The sequence below is a fragment of the Chelmon rostratus genome, chromosome 20, assembly GCF_017976325.1.
Source record: "Chelmon rostratus isolate fCheRos1 chromosome 20, fCheRos1.pri, whole genome shotgun sequence".
NCBI classification, from domain to species: Eukaryota; Metazoa; Chordata; class Actinopteri; order Chaetodontiformes; family Chaetodontidae; genus Chelmon; species Chelmon rostratus.
Window position 1 is genome coordinate 446075 of NC_055677.1, and position 21426 is coordinate 467500.

A 21426-nucleotide genomic window follows, 5' to 3' on the forward strand; every position below is an offset into this window, starting at 1 on the left:
AAGGAAGGAAAGAAGGAGATGTAGAAAGGAAAAAGGAAGGAAAGAAGGAGATACAGAAAGGAAAAGGGAAGGAAAGAAGGAGATGTAGAAAGGAAAAAGGAAGGAAAGAAGGAGATGTAGAAAGGAAAAGGGAAGCAAAGGAGATGTAGAAAGGAAAAGGGAAAGAAAGAAGGAGATGTAGAAAGGATGGAAGGTGTTAAAGAAGCAAAGAAGAGCATGATGAAGGAAAGGAGGGAAGTATCTGTACAGTAAGTGAATGTCAGTGACTACAGGATGAATTCATTTACAGTGTAAATTAATGTTCTTGTGCAGTACTGTGTGTACTCTGTAGTACATGTCTGTGGAGGTGCAGTAATGCAGTATAAATACCCAGTAATCAGTAGCTAATGCAGTAAATGTACAGCGACAAACTGCAGACGAGCTCAGTAGAAATAAAAATAAAAGTGATGACATCATCGTCCTCTCTGAGAACTCAAAGCTCCGCCCACTCCCGAACGCACCACCTGTCCGCCAACACCGCATGATGAAGATGATGGGTTGAGACGCAAAGTGAAGTCATCCCTCTGCGCGACGCTGCTGTGATGTCACAGTGATGTCACAGGGCGGCGTCAGACCTCCATGGTGTCCGGTTTGGGCGTCCTGGAGATCCACAGGTTTGATTGGTCGACAGCGGTCTTGGTGTTGGCAGTACTATGGGGAGAGATCATGAACAGTGTTACCATGGTTACCACCGATCTCCCGATGATCGTTTAGTTTGGCTGTTGATTGATTTTGATATTTATGCATCATTACACGTGATTGGTCTGTTATCTTCAACCAGCTGATCAATATGATCAATGACCTGTCTCGCTGCTGAATAGATGCAGAAAATGATTTCACATCATCATCATCACAGATAATATCCAATCAATAAAGTTCATTTCACTTTGACTCGTGCAGGAACTGAATTCCTCCCTGGAGTACTCCAACACAAACAGGTCTGTAAAGACCTGATCTGGTTTCTGAACATTCTCTGTTGCTAGGATACAGGACAAAGCGGATGATGACAAATCAAGACAGACCATCAGAAACCTGGATCCTAGAAGAACCAGGCTTCTCCTGCTCCATCAGATCCAGAACACGATCGAACCAGGATATGAGTGTGTATGTAAACACACTCATTTACACAAAGAAATAAACTCTCCAACACTCATCATCATCATCATCATCATCATCATCACCAAACAAACCCTCTGCAGGTTCACAGAAACAATCACTGAATACAAGAGACTTCAGGAAAGCACCAGATTCAGCAGAACCACCTGAACTGATGCCAGGTAGAGACACACACACACACACACACAGCGAGGCCGGGCATCGAGCCAGAAGCTGCTGTAAATCAGCTCTTGTTAACAAGACGTCTGAGTGTTTGACCTGTCATAATCACTGAGTAAGCACTGCACACACACACGCACACACACACTCTCTCACACACACTCAAACCTGTATCCTCAGCAGTAACAGTCGTCAGCAGATTTACCAACAGAAACTGGGAGTTGTAGTTTTTTGTGGGTCAGTCTTCACACTCACAGACACACACACACACACACCTTCCGCTCGTCGGCTCAGTCATCGATAGCGAATGAAAGCGCTTGATGAATCCAGAGTTCATCGTCTGAACACACTGAAGCTTTTACTGCTGAGGATGAAACAATCAGTCAGAGTCAGACAACGCTAAGCTAAACAGAAGTCAAGGTCAAAGCTACCGTGGTAGCTAGCTGCTACATAGCAGCTACATAGCAGCTAGCCGGCAACTAACTGTGCATTTCATCATGGATCAGGTATGATGTCAGAGGGAGACGAGAGAGAACGATGAAGACAAAGAACGCTGAGAACATAGAAAACCAGACAGAGAACACAGAGAACCACACAGAGAACACACAGAAGATAGAGAACCAGACACAGAACATCGAGAACCAGGAAAAAGGAAGTAGAAAAATTCTTTCAGTAACCATCCAAATATTTTTAATTCGGTCGATTGTTGTCGACACGTTAATGAAGTTTAATTATTACAGACTGAATTTCTTTCTGTTTTGGTTCTCCTGGTTAAGTCTGTTGGTTCTAAGCTCGAGATCACTTGATGTGATTTGGTTGCGTACGCCGTGTTTACAGAGTATTATACGTACCACACATAAACACACAGGAGGAACTGACTATTTGATCTGTTCAGTGACAAACACGACGTTCCGTTGATGTTCCTGCCCCTGATGAAGAACCAACCTGGGATCCAAACGTTGCTCTCTCGCTAAATGATTGAAAGAAGCAGTGTCTTTGGCAGGGAGCTGCGTACGGGGCTGCCAGTCCTCGTCTCCGGTCTTACCTTCTGCTGAGCGTCTGAAAACAACATGTCCCAGAAGCCACCAGGATGAGCAGCAGCAGGGGGATCGTGGGGATGATCACATACAGCAGCAACATGCCTGAACAGAGACAGACAGAGAGGTCAGACCAGTTCAGACCAGCTCAGACCAGGTCAGACCTGTTCGGACCAGCTCGGACCAGCTCAGACCAGGTCAGACCAGCTCGGACCAGTTCGGACCAGGTCGGACCTGTTCGGACCAGCTCGGACCAGCTCAGACCAGCTCAGACCAGCTCGGACCAGTTCGGACCAGTTCAGACAGACACAGTCAGAGGCCAGAGGTGTTCGTACCTGAAGCTCCAGCCATGGTGACCTGAGGGGGAACCTCCTCACTGCCTGCAGACTGTTTGACCACACCTCCACCTGTCGCCTCTGAGGACACAGACACACACAGACACACACAGACACACACACACACACACACACGGACCTCAGGGTGGCATTATGGGAAAAGTCATCAGATCCTAAAAGCCAGAGATGAACATGAACTTCTGACCGATCATTGAACAGTCCCTGGACCTCTTTAACGCCCCCCCATATTAAATATTGTTTTGCACACAGATGCCTGCAGATGACTTTATCAGGAAACCACAGCATGAAGCCTGACACCAGTCCAAGTTCAATAAAAACTGATGGAAATACCACAGAAACTGAATATTTAACAGAACAGAACGGTATGTCCAGACGTTCTCTAAAGAGGCCATTTACTTTATTTATTTACATAAATATCGATATTTATATTGAGAAGATCCATATTTTAGGTGATCTATATTTATATTTAGGCTTTATTTCTTCATATTGAGGCCATTTACTGTATTCGTTATTTCAAACCCTGTAATGAGCTCCTTGATTCAGCTGTAAATTAGCCGCTGAGGCTACATCTCCTCATTGGCTATACGAAGCGCCAATCATCTGGTCATCATCGGCAGTAACTGGGTCGATCTTTACACGAAAGCAGAGAGCAAGGCCCTTCTGTTCAAGTGGACTCTCATTGGCTGGCTAATTTAAAATGAAAAAACATCTTTCTGACGATTATCATCGTGTTTTAGACTAAATATTTCACTGAATCGGATCAGCTGAACCTTTTCCAGTGTCTGCAGGGTTCACTTTGGCATTGTTCTCAATCTGCGACACATTTTCCCCCAAAATACCAACAACTGGCTCACTGTGCTGCTCCACCTGAATGACCCCCACCTGTCCTGTTGAAGTCCTTTTAGTCTATGACCTTCACTGAACAACAACCTTCAGCTTTTCTGGATGCAAAGTACTCAGATCCTTTAGCTGCGTTAAAGTAATAATACCACAGTGTAAAAATACTCCATTACAAGTACAATCCTGCATTCAAAGACACAGAAGACGAAAAGTTAAAGGTGCTTTCAGACGTCGCCCGGCAGCATCGTGACTCCACGCAGGCTCACCTGTGCCTCGTCCTCCAGGTGTGTCTCCCTGTTCTTTCACAAGATGGCTCTCTGAAAGGAAGGAAGGGAGAAGAACGAGCAAACAGCTGATTGGCTGATGGTACCTGGTTTGTGTAGTGGAGAGTGAAGCTGATTGGCTGATGGTACCTGGTTTGTGTAGTGGAGAGTGAAGCTGATTGGCTGATGGTACCTGGTTTGTTTAGCAGAGAGTGAAGCTGATTGGCTGATGGTACCTGGTTTGTTTAGCAAAGAGTGAAGCTGATTGGCTGATGGTACCTGGTTTGTTTAGCAGAGAGTGAAGCTGATTGGCTGATGGTACCTGGTTTGTTTAGCAGAGAGTGAAGCTGATTGGCTGATGGTACCTGGTTTGTTTAGCAGAGAGTGAAGCTGATTGGCTGATGGTACCTGGTTTGTTTAGCAGGGAGTGAAGCTGATTGGATGATGGTACCTGGTTTGTTTAGCAGGGAGTGAAGCTGATTGGATGATGGTACCTGGTTCGTATTTGCAGATAAAGTTGTGCTTCATGTTGCATCGGTCATCATTCCATTGATAGAGATAAGCCCCGCCAAGACCAGGAAGGGCTGTTGGTTGGTGGTACATCACAACGCAGGCCTCTCCTCCACAGGACGGCTCATCGAAATACCAGTTCCTGTATCATCATCATCATCATCATCATCACCAGTCATCCAGTTTCCATTGAGGAATGGCAGCACTTGTTTGGGTCTTGTCAGGTTGTAATCTACAACTTTTCACACGCTGAGCTGTGGGTCGTCATCATCATCATCATCATCACGCTCACCTGAAGGAGGCCGGACTGCCGTCGGTCCAGTGGTAGAGCTGCGGACAGGAAGCGAAGGAGCCGCCGAGTTCAGGATGAGTCTGATCGACTTCGTCCACCCGAGTCAGGCCGATCCAGAAATCGCCATCGGCTATTCCTCCTGCTCCCGCACCTCCTCCTGCACTGCCCACTGCTCCCGAACGCAGCTCCTGGATACAAAGAGGAGGCTGAGAGCAAAGAGGGGGAGAGGAGGAGGAAGGAGAAGAAAAGCACCATGTCCGTCTCACCTGCAGCAGATTTTCGATGTGTCTCTGCTCGGCCGGGCTCTCGATGCTCAGCAGCGACCCTCCGTCCATCTCGCAGGCCTGACAGGCCTCCCGGAAGGCAACGCGGCTCGACACGTCGTGGAAATACGCGATCTTATAGCAGGGACGCTCGGGACCACCTAAACACACCGTCTGACCTGAGAGTGAAGGAGAGTCATCGTATCCTCACCGATGCTGTCCTCCTGTCCTTCTGTCCCCCCGATCTCTGAATAAACCTTCCCTGCTTGATCCCGTCTAGGAGGCTTCCTACTGCCTGATCTTCAACTAGGAAGCTTCCTTCTTACTTGATGTGTCTCTCTGCGAATGTTTCTATGTGTGTTTCTCTGTGTGTGTGTCTCTGTGTGTGTGTGTCTCTCTCTCTCTCTCTCCGTGTGTGTGTGTGTGTCTCTCTCTCTCTCTCTCTCTCTCTCCGTGTGTGTGTCTGTGTCTCTCTCTCTCTCCGTGTGTGTGTGTCTCTCTCTCTCTCTCTCTCTCTGTGTGTGTGTGTGTGTGTCTCTCTCTCTCTCCGTGTGTGTGTGTGTGTCTCTGTGTGTGTCTCTCTCTCTGTGTGTGTGTCTCTGTGTGTGTCTCTCTGTGTGTGTGTGTGTGTGTGTGTGTGTGTGTGTGTCTCTCTCTCTCTCCGTGTGTGTGTGTGTGTTTGATTAATCTCTGTCTGCTTCAAACAGCCTCACACACTCTCAGAGCTCCTTTAAGTGATTAGCTGGATTCTCTTCTGCAGCATCATCACTTTACTGTTAAAGCCACTAAAGAGTCCACTCCATATATACCTGTCTGTCTGTCTGTCTGTCTGCCTGCCTGTCTGTCTGTCTGTCTGTCTGTCTGTCTGCCTGCCTGTCTGTCTGTCTCTGTCTGTCTCTCTGTCTGTCTCTGTCTGTCTGTCTCTCTCTCTGTCTCTGTCTGCCTGTCTGTCTCTCTGTCTCTCTCTGTCTGTATCTGTCTCTGTCTCTCTGTCTGTCTCTCTGTCTCTCTCTCTCTGTCTGTCTCTGTCTGCCTGTCTGTCTCTCTGTCTATCTCTCTCTCTCTGTCTGTCTCTGTCTGCCTGTCTGTCTCTCTGTCTCTCTCTCTCTGTCTGTCTCTGTCTCTGTCTGTCTCTCTTTAGTTTTGCTAACGAGGCTGTATTTCAGGGATGTTGAAGACATTAAATTGTCTGAATTGCTACAAAGTGATAAAAACAAACGTGTGATCCTCAGAGTGAAATGAAGGAATCTGATTGGCTGTAGTTGAGTCACTGATGTTTTTCTGTCCACTCAGCTGTGAGCGATACCTGCCGACGACCCAAGACACCACAGAGTGACACTTCACGGCCCGCCTCCACCCCCCGAAAGCACCGAGCCACGCCCTATCGACCACGCCGCCGCCGGGGTGGCCGGGGGCGACGCGGGACATCCACAACAAAAACTGACAAAGTCAAAAAGCACCAAGCCAACGCTTCGGTTTCAGCTACCACTTCAGCTGCTTTCACCGTTTCAGCTCCGTCAGCTTTTCAGCCTCTGCTTCAGTTGGAGCCGCAGCGGTCGTCGAGCGGAGGCTGAAACTGGAGCGCTGAGAGCAGCTGAAGTGGTGAAGCTCAGAGACAATGTCCTCAGTCTCAAACCATTAACATGTCAAACACAGCTGAGAAGAACACTTTAATTAATTCATACAGCATTAAAGGGCTTCGATGGCTTTTCTGAATGAAGGTTAATGGTTAAAATTCTCCGTCTAATTAGTTTAATTTATCCCTGAAAGTACTTAATGTGGGTTACCGTAAATGTAGGTTTAATGAACTGATTATTATACACCAAAGATTTTAGTGGGTTATCAGCAGTTAATGTGTTTTTAACATTACATAACACTAGATGGTAATAACATCCCTGAATTTTCACCTGTAAGATATAAATGGAGCACAAACCCTTTAATTCATGCTTAAGCAGCTGTAAATATTTAATATATAATAGACTAAAATCAGTTATTCAAAAATAACTCTGCTTTCATGTGATTAAAAACATTAGCGGAGACATAAAATCCACCTAATATATCAGAATGAATGAATTCTTCCCTGAAGCTGAGGTCAGCACCGACACAGTCGACAGATTAAAACTGAAAAAATGACTTTTCATTCATCTTTACTTTCATCTTGTGACTCACCGCTCACCACCCGCGCTCCGTTCACCTGGGCGACCGTCATCGCCACGACGACCCCGAGGACCAACCGCATCGCCGCGGAGGACGTCGTCATCAAAACAAAAAGCGAACGTCCGGCGGCGAGGAAGGTTCGAGAAGACTAAATAAATCCTCGAAGTGAATCTTCTCCTCTCTCAAGCGTTTCTGCCGGTCTCTCCTTCCATCTTTGCCCCCCCCTCACTTCCTCCGGTTTGTCCTCCGATGTGAAGCGAAAGGAGGAGAGAGCGTCTCTGTCTCCTCCCCCGCTCTCTCTCTCTCTGATCGATCGTCCCTCCAGAGCCCCACATGTAACCTCCTCTTTCATTAAGCCCTGGGGGGCCACACACTCTTCACTTTAATTCACTTACACAGGCAGGAAGCTGATTGGCTGCCGGCCGAGCAGCTGATCAATAGATGAGACGCTCTCTGGTTTCTGCTGCAGTTATGACAAACACATTGATCCATCTGAAGGTGTGAGCGGCAGAGGGAGTATTCAGTTACCTCAGTTACTTTAATACCCTCTAAAAGTACTCTGCTAGTAGTGTAGTACTGTACTTTGAGTACAGAGACGAGACAAGACAGATCAGAGACTCTGGAAGGAAAAATCATTTCTGGATGAAAAACCACTAAACAAGAAATGAGAGGAGGTCACAGAACCAGACCGGAGGCCAACAACTAAGAGGGAGCCTGTCCCTCCTGGACCTGGACTTCACTGAGTCCAGTGAGCTCACTTTGGCCAGACCAGCTGAGTCTGGTACCACAGCTGAGGCACGAACAGCCAGGAGGTGACGGTAGAGCCGAGCATGGGGAACCAAGAAGGCACCACGGGGCTGGAGGAGACCCAGAGAGGAGACTCAGACAGCTGAGACAGAGCACTCATGTCTGTCCTTCTGTCCTTCAAATGTCTCACCTCCATGGCCAGACTCACAGGAACACAGACCATGTCATGGAGCTGCTTAGACAGGAAACAGTGAGGGGCCCCAGAACATCGTGGTGCATGACCTCCACCCTCAGCACCAGAGCACTGCTGAGACCAGGACGGGCCTCCAGGAAGCTCCCTGACAGCAGGGGGATTATTTCTACCCTCCTCCACGCTGTCCACCGGGTCAACTCGGCCGACGACAGCAGTAATAAAGTGACAGAAGACATAAGTCACATGTTCCAAAAAGCTGCATCAAATTCAGTGACTGGAAGAGTCCAGAGTCAGGGCTCTGTCTCATTCAGTCACTGTGGATGTCTAACAAACATGTGACCTGCTTTGTTTTCGTTCATGTCGATAAAGCTGTTTGAAATTAATAAAATGAAGTATGAACGTGATGTATTTCAGTCTCAGCCGTTCATCGACCGGGAGGAAAACGTGTGCGCGATGTGACAAAAACACTTTATTATTCCTCTGATGGACACAGAATCAATACGAGCCTGAGCTGATTTCAATGCTGCTCACTAGTCTGGATCGACCTCATCGGTCCCTGAACGCAGCACGGAAACATTAAACTCACCGCCTTTCAAACAGCTGCTGCCAAAAACCCAGAACCTGGTTCCTTTTCAGCCGTCGGCCTCGTCCGTCCCAACAACCTGTCCATCTGTCCATCCGTCAGTCAATTCACCTGTCCATCTGTCAGTCCATTCACCTGTCCATCCGTCAGTCCATTCACCTGTCCATCTGTCCATCCGTCAGTCAATTCATCTGTCCATCCGTCAGTCCATTCATCTGTCCATCCGTCCATCCGTCAGTCCATTCACCTGTCCATCCGTCAGTCCATTCATCTGTCCATCCGTCAGTCCATTCATCTGTCCATACGTCCATCCGTCAGTCCATTCACCTGTCCATCCGTCAGTCCATTCATCTGTCCATCCGTCAGTCCATTCATCTGTCCATACGTCCATCCGTCAGTCCATTCACCTGTCCATCCGTCCATACGTCAGTCCATTCATCTGTCCATACGTCCATCCGTCAGTCAATTCATCTGTCCATCCGTCCATCCGTCAGTCCATTCACCTGTCCATCTGTCCATCCGTCAGTCCATTCACCTGTCCATCCGTCAGTCCATTCACCTGTCCATCTGTCCATCCGTCAGTCCATTCATCTGTCCATCCGTCAGTCCATTCACCTGTCCATCTGTCCATCCGTCAGTCCATTCACCTGTCCATCCGTCAGTCCATTCACCTGTCCATCTGTCCATCCGTCAGTCCATTCATCTGTCCATCCGTCAGTCCATTCACCTGTCCATCTGTCCATCCGTCAGTCCATTCACCTGTCCATCCGTCAGTCCATTCATCCGTCCATCCATCAGTCCATTCACCTGTCCATCCGTCAGTCCATTCATCCGTCCATCCATGAGATTTAAGCTTTTTCACCGTTGGCTGGAGGAAATGGGATCTGACTCCTGAGAGACGAGAGAGCATCTGAGGACGAGCTGAAAGGAGGTCTGAGACGGGAGCGGGGCCGAGGAGGTAAAGGGTTGGAGACAGAGTGCAGAGCAGAGGAGACGGGACGGATGACGACCTGACAGGGAATCCACGGTTCATCTAATCTGCATAATAACAATAATTTACATAGAACAGCATTAATGAGACCTGGTGTCAGACTGGTTTGGCCTTCAGCTGCAGATGAATGCACGTGTTGAAATGTACAAATGTACACACTCTTCATCATATGAAACCACACAGCAGCCACGTGCACTCAGGAAAGTGTGTGTGTGATATCAGATCATTTTACTGACACACTTAGACTGTGAAACCCAACCCGAGTGTGTGTGAGTGTTAAGTCTATGATATAATTATGTGTAACAATGAGATGAAGCTGCATCATGCTGGATGTGTTAGCAGTGTTAAATGGATGGAGGTGAAGGTTTTGGAGGACATGCAGTGGTCTGCTGGGGCTGTGGAAGCTCTGAGAGGGACAGAAAGAGACTGGACTGCCCTCTGGACACCACTGAGGAGGTGGGTAAGAGGAGGATGTTAGCCAAGCTGACATCCATCAGGGACTACTGCATATATATATATATATATATATATATATATATATATGTGTGTGTGTGTGTGTGTGTGTGTGTGTGTGTGTGTGTATACACACACATATATACATAGATAGATATATCTGACATTGGATAACCTGACACAGGGAGGGGTGGAGGTGAAGGTGTTATTGTTTCAGCTCAGATGCAGTGAAGCTTCATGGCTGAAACATGTTGTGAATCTTTAGACTGTCTCCGTGTTCACACACTCACATTGTGGGGACTCGCCTTCCTTATGCACACAAAATGCAGGTCATAATGTAAATGATTACATTTTGAGGGGGGAAGTCTTGGGTCAGGGTTAGACTTAGGTTAGTAGTGGTTGTGGTTAGGATAGTAGGTCTCCAGGAAATGAATGGAAGTCTATGTAATGTCCCCAAAAATGATGAAAACACGACTCTGTGTGTGTGTGTGTGTGTGAGCCAGAGTCGACTTTAAAACGTCTGACAGGAAGTTCAGAGTTCACCTGACAGTCAAACGCACACACACACACACACACACACACACACACACACACACACACACACACAGTCAAACACACACACACACTTCACTGTTTGTATAAACAAGTGTTTTACATAATGAAGTCATGGAAGCACACACACACACACACACACACACACACACAGATAATGACCTGTTAGATCTCTACCTTCATTCCTAGTATTGATCGCTGTATTGATCGCCTGCAGGCGGCTGATCGTCTCCCTCCAGAAACACATTCCACTTACCTCTGATTACCACACACACACACACACACGCACACACACGCACACACACACACACACACACGCACACGCACACCAGAGAAGTTAACCTCAGTGGAGAGAGGGAGAAGAGGAGGAAGCAGGAAGTGAAGGAGGGAAGACAATGAGGAGGTGAGACAGGTTTGACTGCTGCTACACTCAGAGGCGGAGGAAGTACTTGGATACTTTACTGCAGTAAAAGTACTGATATGACTCTCTCTGGGCCCCCGCCAAATCTGACCAGTGATGACATGTTTAGCCGCATGTCGTCATTCAATCTCTGGCTGTCGAGGTGGTGTCCAGCAAACGGTGGGGGTTTCGTTTCAGGAGAGACGGCGTCCATCCCACCTTGGACGAAGCAGCTCGTCTCTAAACTCGACGAAACCCGTGACAACCCAGAGTCGAGTCCAGGAGGCAGAACTGCAGTCCAGCAGGATTCAGTGCGCCTCCATCACAGCAGTTACCCACCCAATACTCCACAGAGACTGTGTCTGCCCCCCCACCACGCAAACCAACTAAAGCTAACATAAACAGGAGAGGAGTTGTATGTAAAAACTAAAATTAACACCAGAGATGACGGAGAATTAAATGTGGACTCCTTCATATCAGATCTGTGCTCTAAAGCTGTTTTAGTAAATGAGTTAACATCAGATCATAATATTGATTTATTTTGTCTGACTGGAACCTGGCTGTCTCATGATGGGTATGTTATTCCTGAATGAAGCTACTCCGCCGAGTCATACTAACACTGATGTTCCTCGAGGCAGCGGCAGAGGAGGTGGAGCTGCAGCCATTTTTGACTCCAGCTTAGTAATCAACCCGAAACCTAAACTCAATTATAACTCAATTGAAAGTCTTGTTCTTAATCTTTGAAACCGAACGTGGAAAACATCACAGCCCTCCGAAGTGCCAGAGCAGCCTGTTACTCTTCACTAATTCAGGAGAATAAGAACAATCCAGGTTTCTCTTCAGCGCTGCAGCCAGGCTGACAGACAGCCACAATTCCATTAAACCACGTCTTCCCTGAAGCCTCAGTAGTAACGACTTCATGAGTTTCTTTAATGATAAAACTCTATTAGAGACAGAATTCAGCAGTTTCTGCTCTCAGTGGGTTCTGATTAGCAGTAGCTGTTAAACCTGGATTACCAGTCAGGACTTAGAGTGCACCATAGCATTGGTTAAAGTCACAAACGACCTTCTAATGGCATCAACCAAAGGACTTGTCTCTGTACTAGTCTTACTAGATCTTAGTGCCGATCTTTGACACCATTGACCATGGTATCCTATTACAGAGACGGGAACACCTCATTGGCATTAGGGCAACTACACTAAGCTGGTTTAAATTCTACTTTTCAGAACGATTTCAGTTCGTACAGGTTAATGATGACTCCTCTGTGTAGAGGAGTCCCGCAGGGTTCTGTTCTTGGACCGATCCTTTTCACTCTATATATGCTTCCTTTAGGCAACATATCAGGAAAAATTCCATAAATGTTCACTGTTATGCAGATGATACTCAGCTATATTTATCAATGAAGCCAGAGGAGACCAATCAATTCACTAAACTCCAAGTGTGTCTGAAGGAAATAAAGACCTGGATGAGCTGCAACTTTTTGTTATTGAATTCAGACAAAACTGAAGTTATCAGATTTGGGCTTAAACACCTTAGAAACTCACTCTCCGATGAGATAGCGACTATGGATGGCATTGCACTGGCCGCCAGCACTAATTTAAGGAATCTGGGAGTCATCTTTGATCAGGATATGTCCTTAAACTACCACTAAAAGACATTACAAGGACTGCCTTTTTCCACCTACGTAACGTTGGAAAAATCAGGCACTTCCTGTCTCAAAACGATGCAGAAAAACTAGTCCACGCATTTGTTACTTCCAGGCTGGATTATCGCAATTTCTTCAACTATTTGGTTGTCCCAATTCGTTGCTAAATACTCTCCAGCTAATCCAGGCTTGCCTTGGACCAGCCCCTAGTTATGCTGCCATAGGATTAGACTGCCGAGGACCTCCAATGACACCCAAACCTCCGTTCTCCTCTCCCTCTCTATCTGTATGTGTTCCTGTCCTACCAAGACACGTTCCTGACTCGGCCTCTTCCCCGGAGTCTTTGTGCTTTCTCGTCTCGCAGGTCCGCATGGAGAGCGTCTGAACCTGGACTACTGATTACAGCTGCACCTCCTGTCCTCGCCCTGCCGGACATCCACTGCAACCATTATTATTAGATAAATAGTGCTGCATACTCATATACTTTTACATACATAAATATATCACCGAAGTATATACTAGGCCATATGTACTTCATATAGGTATAAATCTATTACAGCCATCAGTACTGTGATTTCCTACTCCTCCTACTGTGTGTGTGCTGTCAGGGGTTTTCATCAGGAAACTGAACTGGTCCCTAAACTCCAACAGTGAGGTCAGTAAGGGTAACGAGTGTGTGTGTGTGTGTGTGTGTGTGTGCGTAATAAGAGTGTAATTGATGGCTTCCAGCAATTTAGGTCCTGAAATAATTAGCTCTCTCTTCTCGTCAATACTCAGCAGGACATCTGACACACACACACACACACACACACACACACACACACAGTATTGATCTCTGTGGTCAGCCGAAGAAGAAAAGCTGCTCAACAGGAAACATTTACAGCGTCCACTCGTCTTTTATAAAACTCCTCAAGGCCCTTGAAACCCTTTCAAGGACCCTGAAATCTATTCACTACTATCTGGAACCGTTAAACAAATCTCAAAGTCTCATGAAGACTGTGTCACTGTGTCTTCTTCAAGACCCCTGGAATTTCCTCAATGTTTTTTTATATTGATTCAAGGACCTACTGACAAGGACCACTAGAATCTCCATATGGATGACTAGCAACTCTTAGAGGACACCTGAACCCTACAGAGTTCCAAAAACCTCAACCAGAATTCCAGGTTGAGAAGAAACTGCCCAAAGATGCTCCGGTCCTTCTCAAGGAACCACCTGAAAACCTCTTATAGGATCCCAGGCAACTCCTGAATGGAACACCTTTAAAGATCCCTGTAATGTCCTCAAGGACCACTACAAACAATGCAAGAACTCCTGAAGTATCTTCAAAGCCCCGAAATTACCATGAGAGTAATTACAAACTTTCAAGTCACTAGGACCCCCATAAGAACCCTAACAAGGACATCTGGATATTTCTCAAGGATTATAGCATCCTTCTCACCGACTGAAAGATCAAAGGAACTTCTCCAAGAGTCCCTGACATCTAAGCCATCTGGGACCTTCTAAAAGACCTGAGCCCACTCAAGAACTCTAAAACCACTCCTGGAAAGTTTTTAAAATCTGCCAGAGCCTGCTCAAGGACTCCTTGAAGCTCTTCAGCTTCAGCATTTGAATAAATGAGATTAACGATGACATCTGGTGCCGAGTAGATGGAATTACAACGTACAGGAGGGTTGACGTCAACATCAGCTGATGAGGCTCATTTTCCCCTCAGTAATGACTACAGGCACAATGAGCCCCCGCCTGCCTGTGAACTGGCTGCTCCTCCTCTCATCTACATCCAAAACTCGTTCATTGAAGTGGATCTGAGAGTTATGTTTTACCTCCACGCTCCAGAGACCACCGAGTCTGCAGACATCAGGTGTTCAGTCTGTCTCATCCTCATCAACATGACGTCTCAAACATGAACTGATTGGAGGTCAAAGGTCAAAGGTCGCTGTGACCTCCCACAACACATTTCTGACCACAGCTCCAGCATTCATTCAGCAGTTATGACAAAGTTTCACACAAATGTCTCAGAGGATGAAATGATGAAGTGATGACATTTTCTGTCCAGGGGGTCAAAGGTCAGCTGACATCGTCTTTTCTGTCTCTTGTTCAGCAGCGTAACTCAGGAACAGTCATGTGACCATGTTTCACACCTGCTCAGATCCTGAGCTGATGGTTTGGATGTTCTGAGCTGCAGGTTCAACGTGTGTGAAGCCTCCACGTTTCAGTCTGTAGCTTCTCTGCAGCAGCGGCCACATCTGAAGCATCCAGCAGAAGCTGATTGGTTGTGCTGATGTCGATCTCCAGGTCTATGCTGAGTCTATAGTCTTCTACAACACTTACTGAATGAAACAGTGGACAAAGTGTCAGGTGGACAGAAGGACAGTCGTGTCCACCTGAGCCTCAACGATTTCACTTAGTCTGGATCACAAACACGAATCATTGCTCTTTACTTCACATGTTGACAATTTATTGAAGATGAAACAAGAAAACTTTAAAACTCTGTTTGTTCATGATGTCAGCTGACTTCACACAGGTGTGTCACACGTCGTCAGGTGAAGTCACTGCGATCAGTCTGACGGGCTCATCGATGAGGCTCCGTGTTCTCACTTTCACGGATCAGTTTGGAGAAGAGAAACATGGAGAGAAATCAGGCTTTACTGAAATAAAAACCAGCATCAGGTGTCATCGTCCGAGAACACAAAGTGAACGTGTTGCTCCTCTTTGAGTTCACAGTGTTAACTCCAGGACTTTCCAGCCCATTACAAGACTTTCAAGGTCTGACCTGGAAACCTGAAAATAACCGTGATGAAATTAAAAACTCCTCCTGTTGGTTTCTGGAATCCCTCTCTCAAAAATTCAAACTATTCCAGGATATTCCAGGACAGTCTCCACCCAGTCCCGTTAGCATTTCCAGTCTTTCCTGGAAGTCGAACTGGGACCATTTGAAAACTGAAACTGATATTTTAAATACACAGAACCCAAATAAAAGCTGCTGGTTAATAAAAGTCGTCCTGAGAAAAACTAAAACAGTAAAAACACAAAGTGAAGACGAACATTTAAAGACTCCTCTCAATTAAACCTGATTGTCTTTAAAACTGGACCGAAAACATCTGCCTGTCCGTCGTCACATGACTTCGTGCTCCTCAGGCCTCCAGCTGCCACTGCTGCACCTGTGAGGTGTCACATATTGCCATGGAGACGTAACCCTTGGGCCCGATTGGCTGAGCGACGGAGAGACACTGACCCACCGAGACCTGATAGAGCCGGTTAGACTTCTACAGGAGAGACAGAGACAGAGAGACAGACAGAGAGAGAGACAGACAGAGAGAGAGACAGACAGAGACAGAGAGACAGTTATTGTCCAGTTTATTGACTGTTTTGTGTTTTAATTTGTGTTGCTGTTGTTCGTGTTGCTGTTGTTCGTGTTGTTGTTGTTCGTGTTGCTGTTGTTTGTGTTGCTGTTGTTTGTGTTGCTGTTGTTCGTGTTGCTGTTGTTCGTGTTGCTGTTGTTCGTGTTGCTGTTGTTTGTGTTGCTGTTGTTCGTGTTGCTGTTGTTCGTGTTGCTGTTGTTTGTGTTGCTGTTGTTCGTGTTGCTGTTGTTCGTGTTGTTGTTGTTCGTGTTGTTGTTGTTTGTGTTGCTGTTGTTCGTGTTGTTGTCGTCTGGCTTCCTCTAACTTAATGTAGGCCATCTTCCATTGTGGTTTTCATCACACCACTCCACGCAGGTTCATCCAGTCATTCTTCTGTGAGCTCACGCAGAGCCAATCAATAAAGTTTATGTTCATATAAATCAGCTTTCATACCGACACAGATCATATCAGCAGGTTTGGTGACCGTTAGCGATCAATCAATAATGTGAGCTAATTAAAGTGACTGTTGTAAAGCCTCAGCTGGTTATTGATGTGATGCCTGTCAGGTCACATGACCTCCTCACACATCTGGACGTCTGTTTACAACAAATGTGCAGTGGACTGTGTGAACCAATCAGGACGGAGAAATGTGACATGAGTTTACAAAACAGGAAGTGCAACAAATTAAAGAATGGACTGCATGTGGTCAGTACAGACACCTAACAGCCAATCAGACAGCGTGATTTACTGTGATCGTACAATGGTAGTGCATTATTGTGTGTGTGTGTGTGTGTGTGTGTGTGTGTGTGTGTGTGTGTGTGTGTGTGTTGGCATCTCACCCCCAGGCTCCACTGCTGCGACCCCCCCGAGCCATGACACTTCATCAGTCTGGGTGGGTCAAAGGTCCTGACCTCTGACACATCCAGACACAGCAGACCTGCCAGGACCAGCTGACCCTCCTCATCATAGGCCCAGTCCTACACACACACACACACACACACACACACACACACACACACACACACACACACACACCTGACTTCCTGTTGTTTTTACCTGGTGCACCTGTGACCTCTCTATAAAATGAAGCTCTTCTGATTGGTTGTTGCGTGTGATTGTGTGGTCGGCTCACCTGTTCGGGGTCTCGGGGGTCACACGGTCGCAACACAACGACCCCCCCCTTCTGACTGGCTCGGCCCTGGGCCACCAGGCAGCGGCCGGTTGCTAGGTTACGAAGCTGAAAGGTGTAGACACGTTGGTGTTATTTTGTTTTGTTCGGTCAAACAATCGATTAGTTGATTAGTTGAAAGAAACTTAAAGGTCAAACATTTTAAAAACTAATGAATCACTTCTGAACGACAGCTCAAAGCTGCTTTTCTGTCATAATGAAGACATAAGTGACAAAACTAGAGATGAGATTTATGGCTCGTTCCTTTCAAAGAGCCGTTAAAAAACTGGCTCATTTGGCTCATTTTTATATTTATTCAGTTTGAAGAAGGCAGTCTGGCCTGAACTCGTTTCATCTTGGAAATAACCACTGGGAGGAATTAATTTAGATAGCCCACCAATATGAGATTAAATTATTCTGAAATATTGATTATAACCTTATTTGACATGTGTGGATTAGATTTTAAAGTCTGATCCGGATTAATTGTAAATATTCCACAGGGTGGCGCCACATCACTTTGCTTTTTTTTGTTACTGGCGCACTCACGTGAAGGCAGCGTGCACAAGGTGGCATGATGCTATTTGCATATATAATAAGCAGCGCACAGTTGGGCAGCTGCTCCCCATGTAACCCGGAAAAAAAAGAATGGTTCCCAGTTGCGACTCGGTTCCCATCGTTCATGTTAACGAGTCGTTCAAAAGAACCAGATCGTTAGTCACAACACGAGACAAAACAGTCACTGAGGGAATGCTTTGACACCACCGACTGGGAGGTGTTGTGTGGTGATAAACTTCCACAAGAAAGCACCACAGACTACACCGGTGTGCATCCAGGGACCTGACATTGAGATCGTGGAGGAGTACAAATACCTGGTGTCCACCTCAACAATAAACTGGACTGGTCCACTAACACTGATGTCCTGTACAGGAAGGACCAAAGTCATCTCCATCTGCTGAGAAGACTGAGGTCCTTTGGAGTATGTAGGACATTACTGAGGACTTTCTATGACTCTGTGGTTGACTCTGCAGTCTTTTACTCAGTGGTCTGCTGGGGCTGTGGAAGCTCTGAGAGGGACAGAAAGAGACCTGGTTCTGTCCTGGACTGTCCTCTGGACACCACTGAGGATGTAGGTGAGAGGAGGATGTTAGCCAAGCTGACATCCATTAAGGACAACTCCTTCCACCCCCTGCATGACACAGTGGGGGCCCTCAGCAGCTCCTTCAGTAACAGACTGCTGCATCCACCCTGTAAGAAGGAACACTACCACAGGTCCTTCATACCATCAGCTGAGTTCAACTCCAGCGTAGCTTCATGTGGCTCTGTGTTCACACACATACTGTTTTTTTGCACTACTGTAAGCATCCTTCTACCTCATACATGCTATATATACATATATTTATGCGTGTGTATATATATACAGGTCTGAGAGGTATTCAGGTACCCGTCCTCTCTGCAGGACTTTGGGGCGTCTCAAGCCCTTGTTGATGAAAAGTGGCTGCTGCTGCTGTTGCTTGTTGCCGTTGGCGACAGTCTGCATCTCAGGGTACACCGTGTCCAGGTACCAGCGAAACGACCGACACTGCAGCTGCTTCCTCAACGCCACGCGCTCGCTGATGTCACCAAAACTGCGGTCATGTAGCTCTGGACGCAGGGACAGATACTGCTCCTGGTTGGACCACAGGGACACAGGAAATGTGGTCAGTGGTCGCTTGAGGATCACTGCTTAGTGTGTGTGTGTGTGTGTGTGTGTGTGTGTACCTTGTACTCGTCCATCCATACGTGCGCTAGCCGCAGGGAGTTGTGGGCCATGGTGTCCTGCCCCCCCGGAGAGCCGTAGGGCCTCCTCTTCCTGAAGATGTGACCGACTCTGGAGCAGGGGATGATGAGCAGCTGACCACCACACATCCAGATCTGAGCGAGAGACATCGACACACAACGGGAGCATGAGAGAGAGAGAGACAGAGAGAGGTCGGGGGGGGGGGGGAGCGAGGTCGGCAGGTCTACAGTCGAGTTCTTTATGACAACCAGGAACACTGTCTCGACTCCTGCACCTGAAGACCACCTTTAACGGCTCCATCGGGACTCAATGACACCTTCACTGACAGTCCGGAAAAGTCCTTTCTTACCCTGAAGGAGATCTCCAGGTTCTCCCCACCCCAGATGTCCATGCCGGCGTCGTATTGGCCGAGCTCATTAAAATACTTTCTGTTCATAGCAAACAGACCGCCTGCCATGGTGGGAGACCTGAGGGGACGAGAGGAGGTGGAGGCATGAGAGACGCTGCTGGTCAGTCAGCTGGTTACCTGGCAGGTCACCTGGCAGGTCAGCTGGTTAACTGATTGATCAGCTGGTTACCTGATTGGTCCGGTGTTTCCCTCAAGGCCGTTGAGCTCAGAGGGAGGGACAGGGTCCCACTTGAAGTGCAGCCCCCAGTTGAAGCCGCCCCTGACGATGGGTGAGGGTGAGTAGGACAGGGTGTCGGCTGAGATGATGTCGATGACGGGGCAGACGACGGTGTGCCGGTCCTTCTGGATGGGAGCCAGCAGAGGCTGCAGCCACGCCTGGTTCACCTCGCAGTGACTGTCCAGGAAGACCAGCACCTCACCTGGACACACACGGACAGGTGAGTCCATGACTGTCTCCGTCCTATCAGGAGCTCGAGGAGAACAATGCTTGTAAAAGACTTTCAGGATACAGAAGCCTCCACTGGACCGATCTACTGCTGTTCATGTGGTACTCAGCTCAGACAGAGAGAGCATAAGACTGCATGAATCACAAATATACACACAAAGCAGCAACAAGGACGTCCAGATCAGAGACAAATTAAATATGGAGGAATAAGAATGTAGAGAACAGTGATGTAGGGAACAAGGATGCAGCGGTTAAGTACATAAGGAACAAGGTTATAGAGGTTACGGAGGCGGGAAGACAGGATGTAGGACATACCAGTAGCATGTGACGCTCCAATCATGCGTCCTCTAATGAGTCCTTCCCTTTTCTGGTTCCTCACCAGTTTGACCTTCCCCTCTAACTCCTCCCTGACATACCGATCCAAGTCGTCCTTCAGCTCCTCTGAGTCAACACACACAAAGCAGAGTGCCGATAATCAATTCATACACACAGCAGCGTAGCATCCTGCCAAATGTTTCGATGAAAACTGCTCTCTTCTTAAAAACCTTACATCCACAAAAAGAATGTCATGAGTCAAATGTTTGTGTTCCCTGGGTTTTACCGAGCTCACTGTGGTCGTCCACCAGGATGATCTCATGCAGCAGATAGGCCGGCGTTCGATCCAGCACACTGTGGACGGTCCTGAGCAGGGCGGAGAACGCCTCATTGAAGAAACAGATCACGACGCTGGCAGAAGGTAGAACCAGAGGGTACACCTTATCCCGACACCTGTCGAGGGAGATATATCATCAGTATCAGTATATTAACCAGCGGTTTATCATCAGTAACCAGCTATTTATCATCAGTAACCAGTGGTTTATAATCAGCAACCAGCAGTTTATCATCAGCAACCAGTGGTTATCATCAGTAACCAGTGGTTTATAATCAGCAACCAGCGGTTTATCATCAGCAACCAGTGGATATCATCAGTAACCAGTGGTTTATAATCAGCAACCAGCGTTTTATCATCAGCAACCAGTGGTTATCATCAGTAACCAGTGGTTTATAATCAGCAACCAGCTATTTATCATCAGTAACCAGTGGTTTATAATCAGCAACCAGCAGTTTATCATCAGCAACCAGTGGTTATCATCAGCAACCACTGGTAATCATCAGTAACCAGTGGTTTATAATCAGCAACCAGTGGTTATCATCAGTAACCAGTGGTTTATAATCAGCAACCAGTGGTTATCATCAGCAACCGGTGGTTATCATCAGTAACCAGTTATTTATCATCAGTAACCAGCGGTTTATAATCAGTAACCAGCGGTTTATAATCAGTAACCAGTGGTTATCATCAGTAACCAGCTATTTATTTTCAGGAACCAGCGCTTTATTAAGCCGTATGTTAAGTGTCTCTTTCAACTGGCCAGATCTCCATGGTAACTGATGCTGCACAGCTAACCTGCTCCAGCTTCAGGCTTAAATCAGCTGCAAAAGTCTCCTCCTGATCATATTCTCTGTGAGGATCCAGACTGTGAGCTGAGGGATCCGTTCTACCTGCAGACCTGCCGAGTGGTACGTTAGTGATGTCAGCGAGCGAAGCCGTGTGATCACAGCAGAACAAACTGAAGCTTCATGTTGTGGTTTTTAGTCACAGGAACCTTCATCGTTCAGTCGTTGATGCAGAAAATCATTTTTCCTGTTTGCTT

At 47.0% G+C, this 21426-nt stretch overlaps 2 protein-coding genes across 3 annotated transcripts in view; both read right to left on the bottom strand.

The window, feature by feature from the left end:
- Positions 1–122: 122 nt before the first annotated feature.
- chodl (chondrolectin) lies at positions 123–7114 on the bottom strand. Its single transcript, XM_041961806.1, has 8 exons — positions 7045–7114; positions 4879–5054; positions 4613–4800; positions 4305–4462; positions 3814–3864; positions 2687–2767; positions 2360–2456; positions 123–690 (listed from the first exon to the last, which is right to left on the bottom strand). The coding sequence occupies exons 1-8, from the start codon at positions 7112–7114 to the stop codon at positions 609–611; spliced, it is 903 nt and encodes a 300-aa protein (XP_041817740.1). The 3' UTR covers positions 123–608.
- Positions 7115–15042: 7928 nt separating this feature from the next.
- The window catches only part of galnt11 (UDP-N-acetyl-alpha-D-galactosamine:polypeptide N-acetylgalactosaminyltransferase 11 (GalNAc-T11)), a 10290-nt gene continuing 3906 nt past the window's right edge, over positions 15043–21426 (bottom strand). For both annotated transcript variants that reach the window (XM_041961249.1, XM_041961248.1), the window contains exons 4-12: positions 20337–20503; positions 20051–20176; positions 19460–19709; positions 19231–19348; positions 18863–19015; positions 18546–18770; positions 17069–17173; positions 16776–16913; positions 15043–15861 (exon numbers count right to left, since the gene is read on the bottom strand). In XM_041961249.1, coding sequence (XP_041817183.1) covers positions 15730–15861; positions 16776–16913; positions 17069–17173; positions 18546–18770; positions 18863–19015; positions 19231–19348; positions 19460–19709; positions 20051–20176; positions 20337–20503 — 1414 coding nt within the window. In that variant the 3' untranslated portion in view covers positions 15043–15729. The remainder of the gene's footprint in view (positions 15862–16775; positions 16914–17068; positions 17174–18545; positions 18771–18862; positions 19016–19230; positions 19349–19459; positions 19710–20050; positions 20177–20336; positions 20504–21426) is intronic.